Source organism: Barbatula barbatula (genome assembly GCF_947034865.1).
Source record: "Barbatula barbatula genome assembly, chromosome: 15".
Classification (NCBI taxonomy): Eukaryota; Metazoa; Chordata; class Actinopteri; order Cypriniformes; family Nemacheilidae; genus Barbatula; species Barbatula barbatula.
This window is the reverse complement of record NC_136778.1, coordinates 14,413,756-14,431,836: the sequence shown is the minus strand read 5'-3', so window position 1 is coordinate 14,431,836 and position 18,081 is coordinate 14,413,756. Positions and strand designations below refer to the sequence as shown.

Below are 18,081 nucleotides of genomic sequence, written 5' to 3'. Positions count from 1 at the left end.
GCTAGAGAGAGAGTGTGAGAGAGATATGGTGAGTAAAAACAATGGACAAAACACATGCAGTGTTTATTCACATAAAAGTTGCATTTCTTGTTGGATTTTTGAGTAAATTATCAGTTTTTAGGGCTCATTTGCTGACACGTGTTGGAATTTAAGAACACGAGGAGCATGTTGCAATATGTTGGTGTTTGTGTGTGTGGAGGAGAGTTGTGGAGGGGTTTGTAGGAATGGAATTTGGCAGAGGGATGTTAGGCTTGAATGTGATTTTGCACGCACCAATTCAGCTTTAAGAACAGCAGATGATCTCTTTAATAAACCTATAGAGACATAAAGTTTTGAGGCTCCAACATGCATTCATGTAAAGTAATTGAAGGGCATATTTACGTAAAAAAAGGTCATTGCTGTTAATAAATGGGCTGTTTTGGGGTATACAATTATTTTTAGTCATCGACTATTATCTATTAATAACAAGTCAATTGCTATAATATTTAATTTTGTTGACAAACTATTGGCACAAGAGAACATTGGCTAATAGTATGCATCCTCCAATAGACCGGTATCACGGTTTCAAGAAACAACTCCATTGAAACAACATTAAAGGAATGCTAGCACATGCAGTCCAGTACTGTACTGTACTTTTTAAACAGAGCTCATGGCCTGAGGGTGTCCTTTCACCAAGGAAACAACTTGAACACAGTTCTTATGACACATGTCCTGAACAGCAGCTGCACCCATCCTCAGGTGAACTATAGGATGTCTTACCTCCTCTAGACACCCCCAACCACATTTCCCCCATTTTTTCTAAGAAGTGTTTCACTTTTTGCCGTAATGCGTCATCTGTACCTTTGTTTATGCCAAGACGTAGCTACAATGTCCTGACACAACACTGCATTATTATGTTGTGTGTCAACCAAGCCCATGTTGTCATATTCGGATTAGCCAGATAAACTAAAATAAGCATGAATATTCATAGGTTTATAGTCACCCAAAAAGCCTTTTGCTATAGTCATCCTCACTGACTATCACTTTAAACACCAATATAATCACATACAATTTAAAGGTCATCATTGACACTCCAAATGTGTTATTCAGAATAAAAAACAACCCCGATTGATCATGACATTTGCTTTATAATGTTGGAAACCCTATGGGTGTGTACCTGCCACACCTGGTCTTGCCTGTGTGATCAATACAAATCACATAAAGGCCTGTCATTATATTAAGACTGAATCATGAGAAATATCTAAGTGTGGAACAGGGTTGGGTAAGACTCTGAATTTTGGATTTGGCACGCTTTCAATTTGGGGGTTAGGTATAGCTCTACAGTTCAATCCGCAATTCTACTTTTTACTACATGCAATGCAGTCGCTGAAATGTAAAGGCGTTCTCAATTTACTTCTAATCAGCACATGAACAAGAGGGAGGTACGCGGAAAGATATACCACTTAAGCGAGTGTGAGATGGGATGTAATAACAAGTACTTGTTGTACATCTGTTATTAATATATGTCCACCACAAACATTCCCGTTGTCTTCTAACCCCCAAAATGAACCACACACCACCAAATCACACCACTCCCAAATAGATCTATAAATCTTCAATGTCACTGCATTATGTGTCCCTCTTTTATTTTATTTGTTCTAATGTTTGTACAAGCACTGATGCACGCATGTAATACTACGCTTGAGAGGTATAGAACTTCATCTGTTCCGCCTTTGTTCAGTTTGTAAACTCAGGTATGTGACTCTCTCTCTCTCCGTCTCATGTTCTTTGCTCCATTTTGGAAACCTCTGTGTGCATGGAATGAAACATAAAAATGAGCTGCATAAGATGCAAAGCAAATGTATTAATATGGCACATTGCATATACAGCATTATTCAAAGAAAGAAGTTCAAGTGATAGTTTACCCAAACATTAAAATTCTGTCATCATTTATTCACATTCATGTCATTTCAAAGCTGTATGACTTTCGAAGATATTTCGAAGAATGTTGTTATCTGGCTACCATTCACTTGTGTGCTGCGGAAGAAAGAAAGCCATAAAGGTTTGAAATGACAAGAGGGTGAGTGAATGATGACAGCATTTTCCTTTTTGGGTGAACTATCACCTCAAGATGCAAAAAAAATATATTTTAGATTAGACACAATTCTGTTTTAAACATTGTGCCTTAGTATTTGCTGGCATTGTTTTAGACGTTACATTAGGATATATCATTATTGAAGTCACATGCCCTCTAGGGGTTACAATTTAGATAGATGACAGGTATGTGACCGATGACGAACGGGTACACGATGCACAATGTCACAATACAAACGTTCATTGTTCTCCTGTCTGCACATCAAACACGTTAACATTTTTTAGTACTCTCTGAGTTTCCGTTCACAGAGTACTTTAAAAACACTTTTACTTTTTTTACTTTTATACTAATAGGCTACAATGTTTTCGGAGACACACTGTTTTGTGCATTTTAGGCTATATCTCTCCCAAGTAGTGACCCAAGAGCACTGATATTTTTTACAACAATGGTACTGTTTGTATCACTCTTCCTGTGTTCAGGGCATTCCAGGAAGTCGGGGTTTGTAACTCAGCACCACACTTTGTTTGTTCCTGTGTTAGATTCTTTATCCATATTCTTTATGCCAAAATAATGGTGGTGGACAGACAAGTCGTAGAGATAGGGATGGACAGTGATGAGAATGATGAGAACGATGAGAATGATGAGGATTATGAGTAATTAAGAAGGGAAGGAAGTGATTATTTCTTATTTTTATGATTGCTTTTTATCTCCTATTTCAATTTCTTTTCTAATTTCCAATTTTCAATTTCTTTTCTTTTATTAGAAGTGATTTTAAGTGATGCTATGTTAAACAGCTTGCACGTGAAAACAAAATAAAAATACGCTAATTGCAAATGATATATCACTAACACATTTGAATATATGTTTAGATTTTTGTAGGGACACATGGTTATTTGTAAGACTGTTGGTCTTAAAGTGGCCATTGTGAGATTCTAGAATCTAGGTTTCTGATCAAACACATTGAGTCTGGGTTCCATTGTGCACCGGCTATAAGTGACCTACAAGGATGATATATGTTTCCTTATAAGGAGGTATTTTATTGTGAGGAAAAGATGGCCTTGACGTGTTCCGAGACTAAGTTACAAAGGACTAATAAATTGTATTAGACAGGAATACTAACAAAGGTGGATTTGAGCCCGGTCTCACGTCCTCTTTTGCATATATATAAACTGAACCCATTTGTAATAAACTTTGACTTTGAGTGAACTGTCCTTCAGTGTCTGTTTCATTCTTGGTCCCCGGGCTCGGTTCTTCTGATTGCTCCATCGACTAGACTCATCAACTCGTAAAAGCTTTATATCTAGACAAAGTAATAATCTTACAAGACTGTTTTGCTGGAAAAGCCTAAACTAAGAAACTGGAACACGTGTCTCCAATTTAAACTTCAATACATGATATTGACTGTAAAATGTATATGTCCTATGCTACTAACAGCACCAAGCGAAATTGAAGTCTGTTTATAGCCCAAATGGGCCGGACAAAACAGCATGGCCCAAACAATGACTGGAGTCTCGTAAAACCTCTAAAACATGCAGTACAATCTGTGAACATGACAGATTGTATTTACAGTAGGCCATGCACTGTATGTTTGCATTGGATCTTATAGAAACCAGGTGAGAGGGCGTAAAATAATAGCAAGTATAATTGCCTGTCTCTAATCATAAAATTCCTCTGTATGAGGAATTTACATGGACAAAATATGAATAAATGCATATGTTAAATGCATTTAATAAATCTATTTTTATGAGTAATAGTCAAACCACATGTATTGAGAAAGTGTGAAACTCAGTTGCCACAACCGTTGACGTCTATGTGCTGGGAAACATTGTTTACGTGGGACTGTCTAGACACGCCTCCCGATCGCCTCGCCTTATCTCACAGCTCAAGTTTCAGTTCGTTGCCATGGAGCTGTTTTCCTTGCAACTGAGCTCTAAAAGAGACACAAAGAGCCAAAGAGACAGTAAAATAAAGTTCTGTCGTTGAATTGAAAGAGGGGAGTCATGTGGAGCAGGAGAAAGAGAATGTGTAAGACTGAGAAAGAATATTAAAGTTTTAAGAATGAGAACAGAATGCAGCTATGAGACTAACTGAGAGAGAAACAGGACAACAGAATCGAGAAAAGCGAAAGATTGTAATTACAGGGATGAAAAGAGAAAGTCATACGTTTGTAGTGAAACACAACTCTGGACGCATGGGTGTGTCAAAGGGCAAATGGTCACACAGAGACAAATAAGCACACCCAGCACAGTAGTATCGGGTCTTCCTTTGATTGTTAAAGTACAACAGGATATTTATTTTTGTTTGCTTAAGTGCTGAGAGTCTATTGTTCTTCTAATATGACATATTTATATAGATATCTAGCATTATTTCTAGCACCAGCAGGTGGCACTGATGTGTATGTATGCATATATGTACGGCAAAGCACTGACTCCGCATTCACTTCCTGCTGTTACCATAAACCAATGTCCTTTAACTCTTTCAATCCCAATGCCGTAACCAAATAAACTAATTGTGACCTGACAGAACCTTAACCTAAACATAAGAAACAACGTCTAGTACACTAACTAGGTGCAATTATTGCAATACTTTCTTATCCGCATTAACCCTAAGCATATACACAAAGAAATAATAATAATGATGTTTAAATAATAATGGTCAGATTTCTAGAGCCAAGCTAAAAGCCTAACGCCAAGTCTAGCCCAAAACCAACCCTAGACCACATTACGCAACCACTTGATGTCATTCCAGTTTCTCTTCCCGAGAATATTGCTTCTGTCCGAAATAGCGCAGTCACACCCACAATTTAGGTGTAATACATTTGTGCCTCTGCGGACCCAAGATTTCAAATGTGCACTTGTATAGCCTCTCTTCGCTGGGGGTTGGACATAAAAAAAAGGGATTCTATAGGACGGGCCGATTGCCAGGTGAGAGTTGCTGACTAGGGCGTTGGCTTGCGACACACCCTGCATGAGCCAGGCAACACTCCTAAATGTTGGTGTGAGTCATACGTCTATTGTTCTTGGGTGACAAGCATAGGCAGGCAACAGCTACAGATACAGACATGTTAGTGTTTATCGTCCAAACGCCAGGGAGTTTCCTGCACGACTGGTTTTTAGTTCATTTTAATTTCTCTCTTAATTCGAAAACAAAATCACCAGGATTCCTAGCATGACCTGGTGAATAAATGTTTGCGCAGAGTTTGCTGTAACTAGTTGGAGGTGTTTACTAATGTTATTCCTGTAATGAGTGTGGAAGCTTTCTACATTCTCTCTTTCACTCTCTCTCTCTCCCCCTCCCTCCCTCCCTTGTTGTTTAGCAGTTCTGTCTGAAACTGAATTTATGGTGGCTCAGACAGTGGAGTGTTCATCTGAATGGAGGTCACATTCAGGATATTCTCTTAATTTATGCAAGCAGTTTGCTTTTAAGGTCGTCTCTATAGGGTCCCTGTAACCATTCTTGAAGAACTTTTAAAGTCTATTGTTCCACTCTATACGCACAGGCTTTTCTTGATAAAAATACACCTGCCTTATTTACATTACAACTTTTTTAGTATTTTGGGAGAACAACACACGCAGCGTATTCACAGTAACAAAAATGTTAAAATAAGAGATTGGCATTTGTATACAAATATACAAACAAAGATATAAAATTGAGATACTAAATAAAATGCTGTACATTTCTACTCACTGTATATCTGTTTCAGAGACATATCACTAAATGAAGTGGGGTTCCAAGGGGTAAATATGTTTAATCCTATTGGCAAATAATAGTCAAAGTCAAAAGTAGATTTGATATAAAAATTATAAAGTTTTTCATTTTCTTAAATAAATAGACATTTATATTTAGATTTATTTATACATGTTTTTATATTACATCAACTTAATGTGTATTTTTAACTGAATTATCATTGATTTGTTTAAAACAATACTTAAGTTGTTGTAACAATGTAATTGGTTTGTGAATGTAATTTAAACGTAAATATTTGTTTTTCTAAAATCTCGATCTAATAGAGTTTGTGCAACATTAAGGATGCCCATTTGACATATACCCTACCATGTGTCCAATGGTGTGACGGCAAAAAATTCCAAAACAGTACAAGGTTTATATTTTATAATAAATATTTATAGCATACGATATATTTATCTTAGTTATCCTATATGAAGTTATTTTTCAAACTGTTTGCTATGTCACAGGACGTGTTTTGTTTGTCAGCAACCCATTTTAGAAACTGGACTGAGGATCTCACTATGAGAACAGCTGGAGACGTATTCATTAATTTAGTTATTATTCATTTAATGTTCTGTTCTTTTGGTTTTTAAAAACGTTTCCGGAACGTTGGGGGGTTTTAAGAAGTTCCCATTGTGCGGAAGAGTATAGCTTTTGCTTAGGATGATGGGAGGTTCATTGAGAGATGTTTTGGGTGTTGCTTTAATCAGAATTTCATTGGAACTGCTGGAGGCAAGATCAGTTCTTGCTTATTATCTGAATACAATGAGTGGAATGTTTTTTTTGTTGGTGTTTTTATTTAACTAGTGTCCATGATTGAGTCGAATTTGAAAGATATAGTCAAAAACTATATTGAACAACTTAATTTGTATTCAACTCAACTGTAATTTGTAGCATTAACGTGATTTTTTACGTATTTGTTGAATAATCATACACTTGATAGAAGATGAGAAGTCATCTGTAGTTTGTTAGTTGAAATAAATTCAAGGTAGGAAGTTGTCATAACTCAAAAATATTGATGCACTCTTTTTCGAGTTATTCGAAAAGGAAAACATGATCGCATGCCCTATTTGTATAGTCACACACCTATCAATTTTTTTTTACAATAGATAGCCAGCCTTAATATTTTATTAGTCATTTAGCTGGGCAAACCTCAAACACTTGTTAAGCTGTCTTAAGTATGACCATCTTTTAGTAATCACATGCTTTTAGGCGCGTGACCTTGATTATGCCATTCATACTAGTATCGTCGATAATAAAATCAGAGAGCATTTACCTTTGACCTTTAATAAACATTAATGCAGCAAATCCAGGATCAGTTCAATATGGTTTCATCACAATTACACATGTACGTCTTTAAGTAAAAGCTCTGATCTTTATTTTGTAGCCTTTAAAATTTCAAAAAGCTCTAGTGTTATTCGTGGGGCTTGAAAATATCAGTATAACAATAATCCTCAAAGTGTGCTTTTACCAGCAGGGCAATACGTATTATCAACACGATGTATAAAAACATACCTTATATCCTTTATAATAATGTTGAACTTGTGATTTGAAACTTTACCCTTACAGATTTTGTTCATAAACGTAGGGCTATGTGTAAATGTGTGCAATGTGCATATTAGAAGAATGCTGTTCATAGACAGAATTGGTCTGCTTACTACTTCGAATGTATCAATAAATCCATTGCCGTTCATTATGATACATATTGTAATTTGCAAATGACTTATTTATCTCTCTCTCTCACACACACACACAACCTCTCACACAAACACACACACACAACACACACAAGCACACCCATCGGGATTTAGATCCTCCTTAAGCCCGCAAGGTAAGGGCGTGGGAGAAATGATGAGGAAGGAGTTAGTCTAAAGCTTTCCGCATCGATCTCATTCTCACTATCGTTTATCATAAAGGATCGCAAACACATCTCGGCTCTTCTGGAAATTATAAAGATTGTATACGCAGGTGGCGAAAGCAGCGGATCTCAGGTGAACAGGAAATACCACGATCTCCTCCGGCCATGGCCCGGCGTACGTCGCCCGCTTTCACTTTCCTGTTTTGCTTCGCATTATCGGTAAGTTTTCATGTTTAATCTTTTCAAGTATCATTTTACTTTATGTAGATCGTTTCTAATGTTAACATTGAACTTTTTGGATTGCTTGATGTGTCTTTTTTTGACATCGCTTTTGTTATGGGTCTGTTGAAATACTGTTGAAACTGCTTATTCGGACACTTGTTCGACACTTGTCTTGTTCAGGAGATAATATCGTTGATTTATTTATTAGTTCGTAAGTTTAACGCGAGTCAAATGTCCGAGGGGAGTCGCCTCAACTGTCCAGCCATCGGTCAGTGCGTTCATTAAAAATCCCTTTTGGTGGCTCACGACATTTTACTGGAAATTTACCGTGGTAACGTTTTGTAAGGGGCATTTCAGAACACAGACTCGGAGAGACAACAGCCGTCAAGCTGGATCTGCATGTTGACTCTATTCTGTACAGAAGTGTTAAAATCCCCACCCCCTGGCATCGCAAGCTCACATTTGTTTATTCACTCGATAATATAAGCTTTCTATCATTTACTCACTCATGTTGCGGTTTGCAAGGAAATTATGTTTGATACGATTTTGTTTTATTCATTTGACTCCACTCGCTGTCATTGTATAAACGCAGTGTCTATATTTCTGCTCTTGTGTTGTATTGAACACACGTCATATAGCCCACTAGAATGCGTGTAGGATGCTGTACGTTGAAGTTTGCATTTAAATAACGATGGAAAATAATTGTAAATCATCTTAGTAAAGAATATAGGCTAATACTTTACTGGATAAAGATTGTGTTCCGGGTACAAAATTTATTCTGCCTTGTGTATTCTTGTTTTGAACGGCATCATATTTGATTTCTTGATTTCATTGTTTTGGTTTTGTTTGTTTATATTCAGTAGATGTTATGTCTGCGTATTTTCATTTCTTTGCTCTCCATTTGACATTGCTCCTGTAAAAGAGAACGGTGTAGCTAAATGTTATAATCTTCACTTCGGTCCAAGTATCTCTAAACCTGTTTGCTGTTTTTTAGTGAGGTTGAATTGGCATTGGTCATAAACTATTTATGTGTGATGTTTGCACTTTAAAAGCAGGTCCGACATTATATGAAAATGCTTAGAATCTTACTTAAATGTAGAAATGAGTTTGACAAAAATGACAAAAATGTTATTTAAACTTAACTAGAATAATACAAATTTTTTCTTGACTTTTCACTTGAGTTTTTTGGTTTCGTGTGCTGAGAGTCACCATGGGGAAAATGAAAACATAGTGGCCTATTGAAAATCAAGAAAATGCAGAAAGGTTTGTGTAAGGGTAAGGTTTAGGGTTGGGTTAGAGATAGAAAATACTATTAAGTTACTGTAAAAACAAAAAGTAATTGAGCGAGTTAAACACTGAACTACACAGGTTTCAAGCTGCTTGAAATGTAAATAATTTTCCACAAATTTAAGAAAATAAATCCTCCCTGTCCTGTTGTGTATGAACGAACTAGGAAAAGTGCCTGCATAAGTCTCTTTTCACAACCTGTTGATACATTTCTGTTTCTCTACAGCATGTGTTTCAAACTAAGGCCGATTCTCAACCCAACGTGGCCCTCCACAGGCAAAAGAGAGAATGGATCATCCCTCCCCAAGTCCTAGAAGAGAATTTTGATTACACCAAGAAAGATTTTATTGCAAAAGTAAGAAAGCCTGTAATGAACATTAACATTTTGTAGTTTACTTTAGATTTAATAACTGTGACCTTATATCTTTAAAATGGTGTCTGATAGAGAATTGCAAGTTTAGTTTTGCTTGTAATTGCTACTTATCATTTATGCGTAATACAGTGTTTACGAAGGCCACAATCTTGCAGAAAATATAATGCATATTGAAAAAGAAATGTAGCCCACAAGTCACAATTAACAGAATAAACGCATAGCAATGGTGCGAGGTCAACATTAAAAACAAAACCATGGCGACGGCCAAAATTGACAGGGCCGGAACAAAATGATCTAAAAGCGTTAACATGTGCTTTTTTTCTGATCAATATAGATTCGCTCAGATAGGGAAGAATTCCAAGGAAGGAATGTGAAATACTCACTGAAGGGTATCGGAGCAGACAAGGAGCCTTTCAATTTATTTGTGGTGAATCCTGAAACTGGATTTGTGAGAATAACAGGAATCCTTGACAGAGAGGATATCGCCCAATTTAATGTAAGTGAAATGGCCATGACGATAAAATAATAATAATGTGCTGTAGCTTTAACAAATGGGCTTATTCACAATAGAAAACCACATTTACCAATTTACAATGAATCCCTCCCTCGCCTCCGCAGCTGTCCGGTGTGGCTACTTTCTCAGATAACACGATTGCAGAGAATGACATTGGACTGAGGATAAAAGTGAAGGACGTGAATGATAATCCTCCTGTGTTTGGCCAAATGGAATTGGGGTCTGTAGATGAGCTGAGCCAAGTAGGTAAGTGACCTGACAGCATCTCCAGCTCTGCTCGAGCAACAGTTCTCAAAGCTACTGCGGTCGTTGCATTTTAAGCTCAATGAGACTTGAAGTTTGTACCTCAATGTTGTACAAGCAATGTAACGTTTATTATATGTCTATCATTGTCAAATTCGACAGGTACTGAAGTGATGAAGATTAAATGCAACGATGCTGATGAGCCCGGAAACCCTAACTCTCAAATCAAGTATGAGATTATTGATCAGGATCCCAAAGGGGAACAGATGTTTACAATTGGCAGTGATGGGATAGTTCGTGTTAGCAATCCGAACCTGGATAGAGAGGTGAGAGGTCACGATCTATATTTTTTCAAGTATATATGACATATTGACAGATAATATAAATTTAAATACATTTTTTGACAATCTGTTTCTCTTCACAGACCATTGACCAGTATGTGCTGTCAGTCAAGGCCTCTGACCTGAACGGAGCTCAAGGTGGCCATTCATCCACAGGAACCATGACCATCAAGATCAACGATGTCAACGATAATGTGCCTGTTTTGGAGGGACCCGTAAGTTCATCGACACTACTCAGGTGTCCGCGGCATGTTGTTGTTGTTGCAAAATCCTTTTGAAGAAATGTTTTTCCTCCATCTGTAGACCGAAGGCAGTATAGAGGAGAATACATATGGGGTGGAGGTGTTGAGATTTAAAGCAAGTGACCTGGATCTTGAGGGGACGGACAACTGGATTGCAATGTGCGACATTGAATCGGGCAATGAGGCGGGATACTTCAGCATTAAAACGGACCCAAAGACCAATGAGGCCATACTGATGCTTGACAAGGTTTGCAATGTTTTTCCAACAGAAAAGGCAAAACAATTTTTTTCATGATCTCTAATGTTCCCTGCTTAAGTCTCACGTTTCTCAGAATTTCCTACCTCCCGTTGACTGAAGAATATATTGTCGGTCTGCTTTTTTTTACAGGCTGTTGATTATGAGGATGTCAAAGACCTTAAGCTTGGCATCAATGTAAAAAACAAGGCTGAATTCCACCCCTCTGTTACTGGTGCAAGTAGTGGATTGAATGTAAACATGGGAGGCGGAGGAGGAGGCGGAGGCGGAGGAGGGGGAGGCGGAGGCGGAGGAGGGGGAGGAGGAGGTGGAGGAGGCGGAGGCGGCGGAGGCGGAGGTGGTGCTTCATTTTTGTCGTCATCTGGTACGAACACTGGAGCAGGTGCTGTTTCAATTGAAGGCGTTTCATTTTTATCATCTCCTGGTAGAAACTCCGGTATGAAGACTAAAGAAAATTATAAGTCGGACAGACTCAGCTAATTTTACTAATTGTACTAACTTTAACAAACTCAAAACTCTCAAATTATATTTATCCTTCAGCGTGAACTTTATAATTTAACATTAATCCAAAATCTATCTTTACACAAAGCAAAAAATAATAATAATTTTGGAATAAACTAACACATAGATCCATCCTGGTATAGTTATGAATAAATTACATTTGTTACAGGCAGCTCGGATGGGTTAATGCAATGTGTTCTGAATAGGTTAAAATAATTTACTGTAGAATGATTTACTTCATTTCATTTGTCAAAGAATATGTTTCTTGTTGGATAACATTGAGCTTAATGTTTTTTAACAATGTTCAATGTTATCGTAAAAAACAACAAACATAGCACTATCAGAAGGCATTATCAATATAATGCCTTCTAAGCAACGTTTGAGATAATTATATTGTATTGACTTGTAAGCAAATGCCGTACTCCTGTACACCATTTGTTTAATAAATGCTTTTATGTAATAAAAAGCAGGGGCGCTGTAAGGGGGTGAATTTAGAAGGATTCTAAGGGCCGAAGCACGTTTAGGGCCCCATGTGAATGGACCTCCCTACTGGAACGCGATTGTGAACAAGGATCCTCGGCCCAGAGTACAGATTAGCCAGGGGGCTCAGAAACCGCAGTGGCGCCTCTGATAAAAAGCATTTATTTTGACATTTACCAGTCACATGCAAAGCATACTGGGAAATGGAAATCACCAGTTACTAAAACTCAACACAAATCAAGCACGCAGTCCTATCTCAAATGAATCAAAGGGATAGTTCACCCCAAAATAAAAATTCTGTCATTATTTTCTCACCTCTGAATTTGTTCCAAGTCAGCATAAATGTCTTTGTTCTGATGAACACAGAGAAAGATATGTGGAAGAAGGCTTGTTACCAAACAAATCTTGCCCCCCATTGACTACCATAGTAGGAAAATGACTTTTATTTTGTTCTGGATGAACACAAAATATGATATTTTGAAGAATGTAGAACAGCAAAAAGTTCTGGGGCGCTTTTGAGTACCATTGGAATTTTTCCTACTATGGTAGTCAATGGGGTCCAAGAACTGTTTGGTTACAAGCATTCATCCAGATATCGTTCTCTGTGTTCAACCGAACAAAGACATTTATACAGATTTGGAACAACTAGAGAGCGAGTAATTCAGATTTTTTTTTAGGGTGATTTGAAAGTTGATTGAACATGTTTTATTCTCATCACTATTTTCATGTCACATTTTATTATTCAACTCGCAAATTAGATTTTTTTATACGTACCAGTGCAAATAACTTATTTTTTAAGTGTAGTGTCATTTAACTGTTAAACCATTTTGTAGTCTTACCTGCTCAATTCTGTCTAGAGCTCTATTTCACATTTGTTACCAAATCTTATGACATGTGGTCGTGTGACATGAAAAACCTCTATGGCCAATCAAAAACGCTACTGTTTCTTTACATTTATTTCTAAGTGTAAAGTGCTATTATCCAAATAATTTGTTAACAAAAGTAAAAAATTATAACATTTATTTCAGCGTACACTGTTAACATAAAAGTGAAAAACCAACCAGAGGGACCCAAGTTCATTCCCGGAATAAAGGCCATTCCTATATCAGAGGATGGCACTGCATTTGACAGGACTAAAATCATTACAAGATACCCTGCCACTGATTCAGACACGGGAAAAGAAGCTACGAATGTAAGGTAAGTAGACACGGAATCATCTTGTCAAAAGATGCTCAAAGCTCAATTGTTTTCACTCTTTATACTTTCAAATTTAGATGGCTTGAACAAACCATGTTATCTTTCTATAGGTATGCTAAAGGATATGACCCAGATAACTGGCTGACAATCGATGAGACAAATGGCGCTATTAGACTAAATAAGGTTCCTGATCGGGAGTCCAAGCATCTAGTTAATGGAACTTATCTGGCTCACATTTTTAGTATTACTCAAGGTACGTTTCATTCCTAAAAGGTTATGAGGAAAAGGAGATTTTGTAATTTTCAATCCTTTTTGGGTTCTGTGTGTTATTTCTGCATTTTAAAAACTGAACAAAAGAAAACTTACTACCCAAATGCGTAATCACAAAATGTATTATTTGGATGCTAAATACTGATTTGACATTCACAACAAATGTTTATTCAATTTCCTGAAAACACTATTTATATATAAAAGCAATTTTAATATAGTAATGCAGTGTAAAATAGTGAAAACAGGCCATTGCAGTTACACAACCTGTCCTGCAGGTGGCAACACATTCACATTAAACAATTGCCACTAATACACTGAATTTGTACACATTTTTTAAATATCATCTCTTCTCTCATAGACATGCCTTCTAAGACGGCAACGGGCACCATTGCCATTCAAGTCGAGGATTTTAATGATCATTGCCCCACTTTGACAAGCAAATTCCAGACGATTTGCACTGAAAAGCAAGTAGTCCTGGTTAGTGCAGTGGACGAGGATGTAGAACCCAATGGAGCTCCTTTTACTTTCAATATTGTCCCAGAACAATCTAAGGGAAAGTGGGTGGCAGAGCATTTGAATGGTATGTGTCCAAGTAGTTGCTGGTCCACGCCTTGACTTTAGAAATTAAAATATGAAAAATTATAGATCTGTTGAACAAGTCACCATTGACACTGCTGTTAAACTTGTTTGTGTTCTCATCAGACACCACTACCATCTTGAGGGTCCACGAGAAGCTGTGGCCAGGCGAGTATGAGGTGACGGTGGAGGTCAAGGACCAGCAGGGACTCGCATGTCCAAAACCAGAGAAGCTGAAGGTGGAGGTGTGCACCTGTACAGCTCAGGGCTCATGTTCCAGAACAGAAAACGTAGCAGCCATGAAGAACTCCAAGTTCGGACCTGCTGGAATCGGGTTCCTCTTTCTTGGTCTCCTCGCTTTGTTGCGTAAGTTACCAAAGTCATTCCGTTTTCACCATCATGTTAAGAAGGGACATGCTTCAATACTTACAATGTATGTTTTTTTTTTCCTTAAAAATAAATAGGCCAATTTTTGCTGCTGCGCTGTACAGATAACTCTTTCCACCACAAATTATTTTTCAACCATCCTGTTTTCACAAAACACCTGAATATTTCTTCTTTATGAAAACCAACCTTATTTAAAATATCATATATAAAACAGGAACAAGATTTGTGTACATTTTGTACAAAAGCAGAGCTTTTAGTTTGGTTTTCAGTTTTACAGTAGTTTAATGTTTAGTTTTTTATGTTAATGTTAATATGAGTAAAATTGTTTTACTTAAGTTAATCTGGCCTATTTGATTTCAATTAGCATAAATGTTTTAATAGTTTTAGTTAACTATAATAACCTTGGTTGTCTAAATAACATTATGTCTAATTGTCGGATGCTGAAATGTTTTGTATTTCTCTTCTACAGTAATACCCCTCCTACTGATGCTCTGTCAATGTGGATCTGGTATCATAGCAGGACCGTTTGCCGAAGTGCCCTACGACACTAAAGAGCATCTCATCTCTTACCATACAGAGGGCCAGGGAGAGGACAGAGTAAGAGCTGATTTCTATCACAGTACCAGAATTTCGATTCAACTGGAAACAATTATGATTAAATAAACCCTCTCTTCTCTGATAGGATGTTCCTGTACTGATTGACGATGAGCATCGTTTGGGCTACTTAAGAGGACAAGATCTTGCTGTAGGTAGTATGAATTGGACGGATGGAAGGATTATAGGTGGAAGAGGAGGGGGGATGGACTACATAGAATCAACTTCTACAATGGGTGCTCACAATGGACTGGAATTGCGAAGCATCAACTCGATAAAAAACATTGGCGCCTGGGGGGAAGGAGAAATAGCCGGAGATTTCGATGGGATGGCCGCGACTGATGAGTTCTTAAATGAGTACTATTCACAGGTTTGTGTGTTTGCATACAGTACGTACACAGCAAACCAATTTATTTATTTGTATATTCACAGGTTCTCTAACTACAGATGTTTTACTCTTTCTTACAGAAAAGCCGAGGGATAGAGGATGGATTTGCTAAGAGCAACATAATGATATACCAGAATGAAGGGACGGGCTCACCTGCTGGCTCCGTAGGCTGCTGTAGTATACTCGAGGACGACAACGATTTGGCGTTTCTCAATGACCTTGGGCCAAAGTTTAACACTCTCGCAGAGATATGCGGAGGTAAAAAGACCACAGTTGAGCACCATGTACCTCTTCCTCCCCCTCCTAAACCAGTGGAACGTGAGAACATTTCCATCAACAGAGCTGAAAACACAGTAAACGTGTCTTCAAATGCTGCCTCCACCACCCGTGTGGAGAGCATGTATGTGGCAGAGAATCGGCCTACTATGATTGCCAGCATGCAGCCCGCTACGACACTCCTTATGCAACAGCAGCCCATGTACTACATGGTGGAGCCTCAGCCGAGCACCCTGCTGGTGGCCGAAAGACCGGCTGTACAGAATATGTACGTGCTGAACAGCGCCGCCATGGGCGAAGAGGTGGTCTTCCAGGGCGGCAACTTGGCGACGGGTCACGGCGAGAGAATGGTGCTCCTGGAGAGCGGCGGATCTACCCAGGCTCTCAACACTGGGATGATACATACAGGAACTCTGTCCGGATCGCAGGTTCTGCTGATGGACGGGGGTGCCCAGAGCGGTCACATCCTTCAAGGGACCCTTCCGAGGGGGGCTATGAGATCTCAGAATGTGATGATCGTGGAAGAAGGACATGGGGGCATGGTTCAGGGGTCCTTGAAAAAAGGCATCTCCACTCACGGAGTATCTCAAGGTGTAGTTTACGGCGGATCAGGGGTCGTTCAGGGGTCCCATCAAAATGCGGCTTTTACTACAGGGTCAATTAATGGTAAGGTGGGATTAAGCGGGTCGAATCTTCGAAATCAAACATTGCAGAATGTCGTTATCCAAGAGAAGAAGGTTGTGACATCAAAAACTACCATGTAACAACGAGACACTGACACGTGTACTATTGTAGCAGTGTTCCAGATTTGAGGTATAATTAGAAAATGTCAGAAAATTATTATTTGTTATGAGTATTTGAGCTCATGCCTGCAATTCATTACATCATCTTGTCATCAAAGCTTAAATTGTCAAAAATATGCAAATTAATGCTTGTTTTTAATGCCCATAAGCTTTCATTTCTGTTTGTGTAGTACATGTACTATACTATATATACAGTATATCAAAATCGATTTTTTTTTGCATATAGATGGGATGTTTTCCGTATGTATGTATGTGTTTGTGTGTTTGCTCACTGCTGTGTGTTCTGTTAAGGTTATTTGCAGAAAAAATATGAAGATTCCGGTAGTCCTGAGGCCATTCCAGGGAAGTTTATGCAAATCAGCCTGAGCCCAAAGCTATTTTAATACCTTATTAAGGACATTAACATAAGTGGAAATCAGTAAAGCGGCACTGGAACAGAAGATCAGTTGGTACTTAGTATCCAGAAAAGTAAAGATACTGTAAATGAAGATTTACGAATCACTTTTGCGATCAAATCAAGTACAGTTAGCACTGGAAAAGTTTTTTATGGTGTTATATGAATTTATATGTTTTCTTGGTCAACACTTGGTGCTTACTGTTATAGTAGGTATAGATGCTTGGGGTGTTCTTTTGCACGACGGTAGCTTTTCATTCAATTCAGAGACCAAACTTCCATTCCAAGCAATAATGCTGATATGTATTAAACAATGTTTTCTAAAAGAATCATCTTTTTTAGTAAATTATATTTTGTTTCATACTGCTTGTAAATAATAGCACATTAGCTACATTGCATTCTGTTTCTTCTAGGAAGTAAATGGCAAAATAATAGAGTTATAGGTGCTGGTCTCTTTTTTTGTAGTTTTGTTAGGCATTGGGCATCAACTTTTCCAACATACAGCAGAGTATAATATGTCTCTAGTTTTTTTAAGAAGCATTATATATGTAACACCCTCCTTTGATAACTTGTACACACCATAGTAAAACAAATCTACTAAAAGGATTTAAATACATTGTAAGCATATGGAGGAGTTTCTTTTTTAAATGTTTGTTTTATAAATGTTTCATATATTTTACTGATTGTGGAAAAGGACAATAAAGCCTGTTTAAAATAATTCTTTGTAAATGTTGCATTACTGCTTATTTGTAGGCAAGTGTCAACCAAACCTGGAATCTCAGAGTCATCAATTCCTGAAACAATAAACTAAATGTTTTCGGAAGTTCTTAATTTTTATCAAAATTAAAACGAATTCCCCCAATATAAATAAATAAATAATAATAAACCTCTATAAACAGTAAATTCAGAAAAACTAAATAATTTTGTAATTAAATCATTTTCGTCTCCATTTGTTCCTCAGCTGTATATGGGTCAGAGACAAAAAAGGTTTAAGCATAAAAAAAATAAGTTGAATACTGCGTTAATTTGTTGTTGTTAAAAAAATGAAAACGTTTTCTGTTTCATTTAATTGCATTTTT

The 18,081-nt window shown here is 37.6% G+C and overlaps 1 protein-coding gene across 3 annotated transcripts; it reads left to right on the top strand.

Moving 5' to 3' along the window:
* Nucleotides 1-7,639: 7,639 nt before the first annotated feature.
* dsg2.1 (desmoglein 2, tandem duplicate 1) lies at nucleotides 7,640-17,721 on the top strand. Of its 3 annotated transcripts, none has more exons than XM_079475041.1 (15): nucleotides 7,640-7,877; nucleotides 9,394-9,522; nucleotides 9,875-10,036; nucleotides 10,159-10,300; nucleotides 10,460-10,623; nucleotides 10,722-10,853; nucleotides 10,942-11,127; nucleotides 11,269-11,500; nucleotides 13,146-13,314; nucleotides 13,425-13,567; nucleotides 13,943-14,164; nucleotides 14,287-14,526; nucleotides 15,017-15,144; nucleotides 15,230-15,511; nucleotides 15,610-17,721. In XM_079475041.1, exons 1-15 carry the CDS (start codon nucleotides 7,824-7,826, stop codon nucleotides 16,567-16,569), a joined length of 3,345 nt encoding a protein of 1,114 aa, XP_079331167.1. In that variant the 5' UTR covers nucleotides 7,640-7,823; the 3' UTR covers nucleotides 16,570-17,721. The 3 variants fall into 3 exon arrangements, with proteins under 3 accessions (XP_079331167.1, XP_079331166.1, XP_079331165.1); XM_079475040.1 differs by having other exon boundaries at nucleotides 7,677-7,877; nucleotides 11,269-11,518; XM_079475039.1 differs by having other exon boundaries at nucleotides 7,677-7,877; nucleotides 11,269-11,572.
* The last annotated feature ends 360 nt before the right edge of the window (nucleotides 17,722-18,081 follow it).

Bases quoted from the DNA above. Each gene is read 5' to 3' on its own strand.
- dsg2.1 (XM_079475039.1), top strand. From the start codon at position 7,824: ATGGCCCGGCGTACGTCGCCCGCTTTCACTTTCCTGTTTTGCTTCGCA. The intron at 14,165-14,286 runs GTATGTGTCCAA...TGTTCTCATCAG, and splicing joins GGTGGCAGAGCATTTGAATG to ACACCACTACCATCTTGAGG. The intron at 15,145-15,229 runs GTAAGAGCTGAT...CTTCTCTGATAG, and splicing joins AGGGCCAGGGAGAGGACAGA to GATGTTCCTGTACTGATTGA.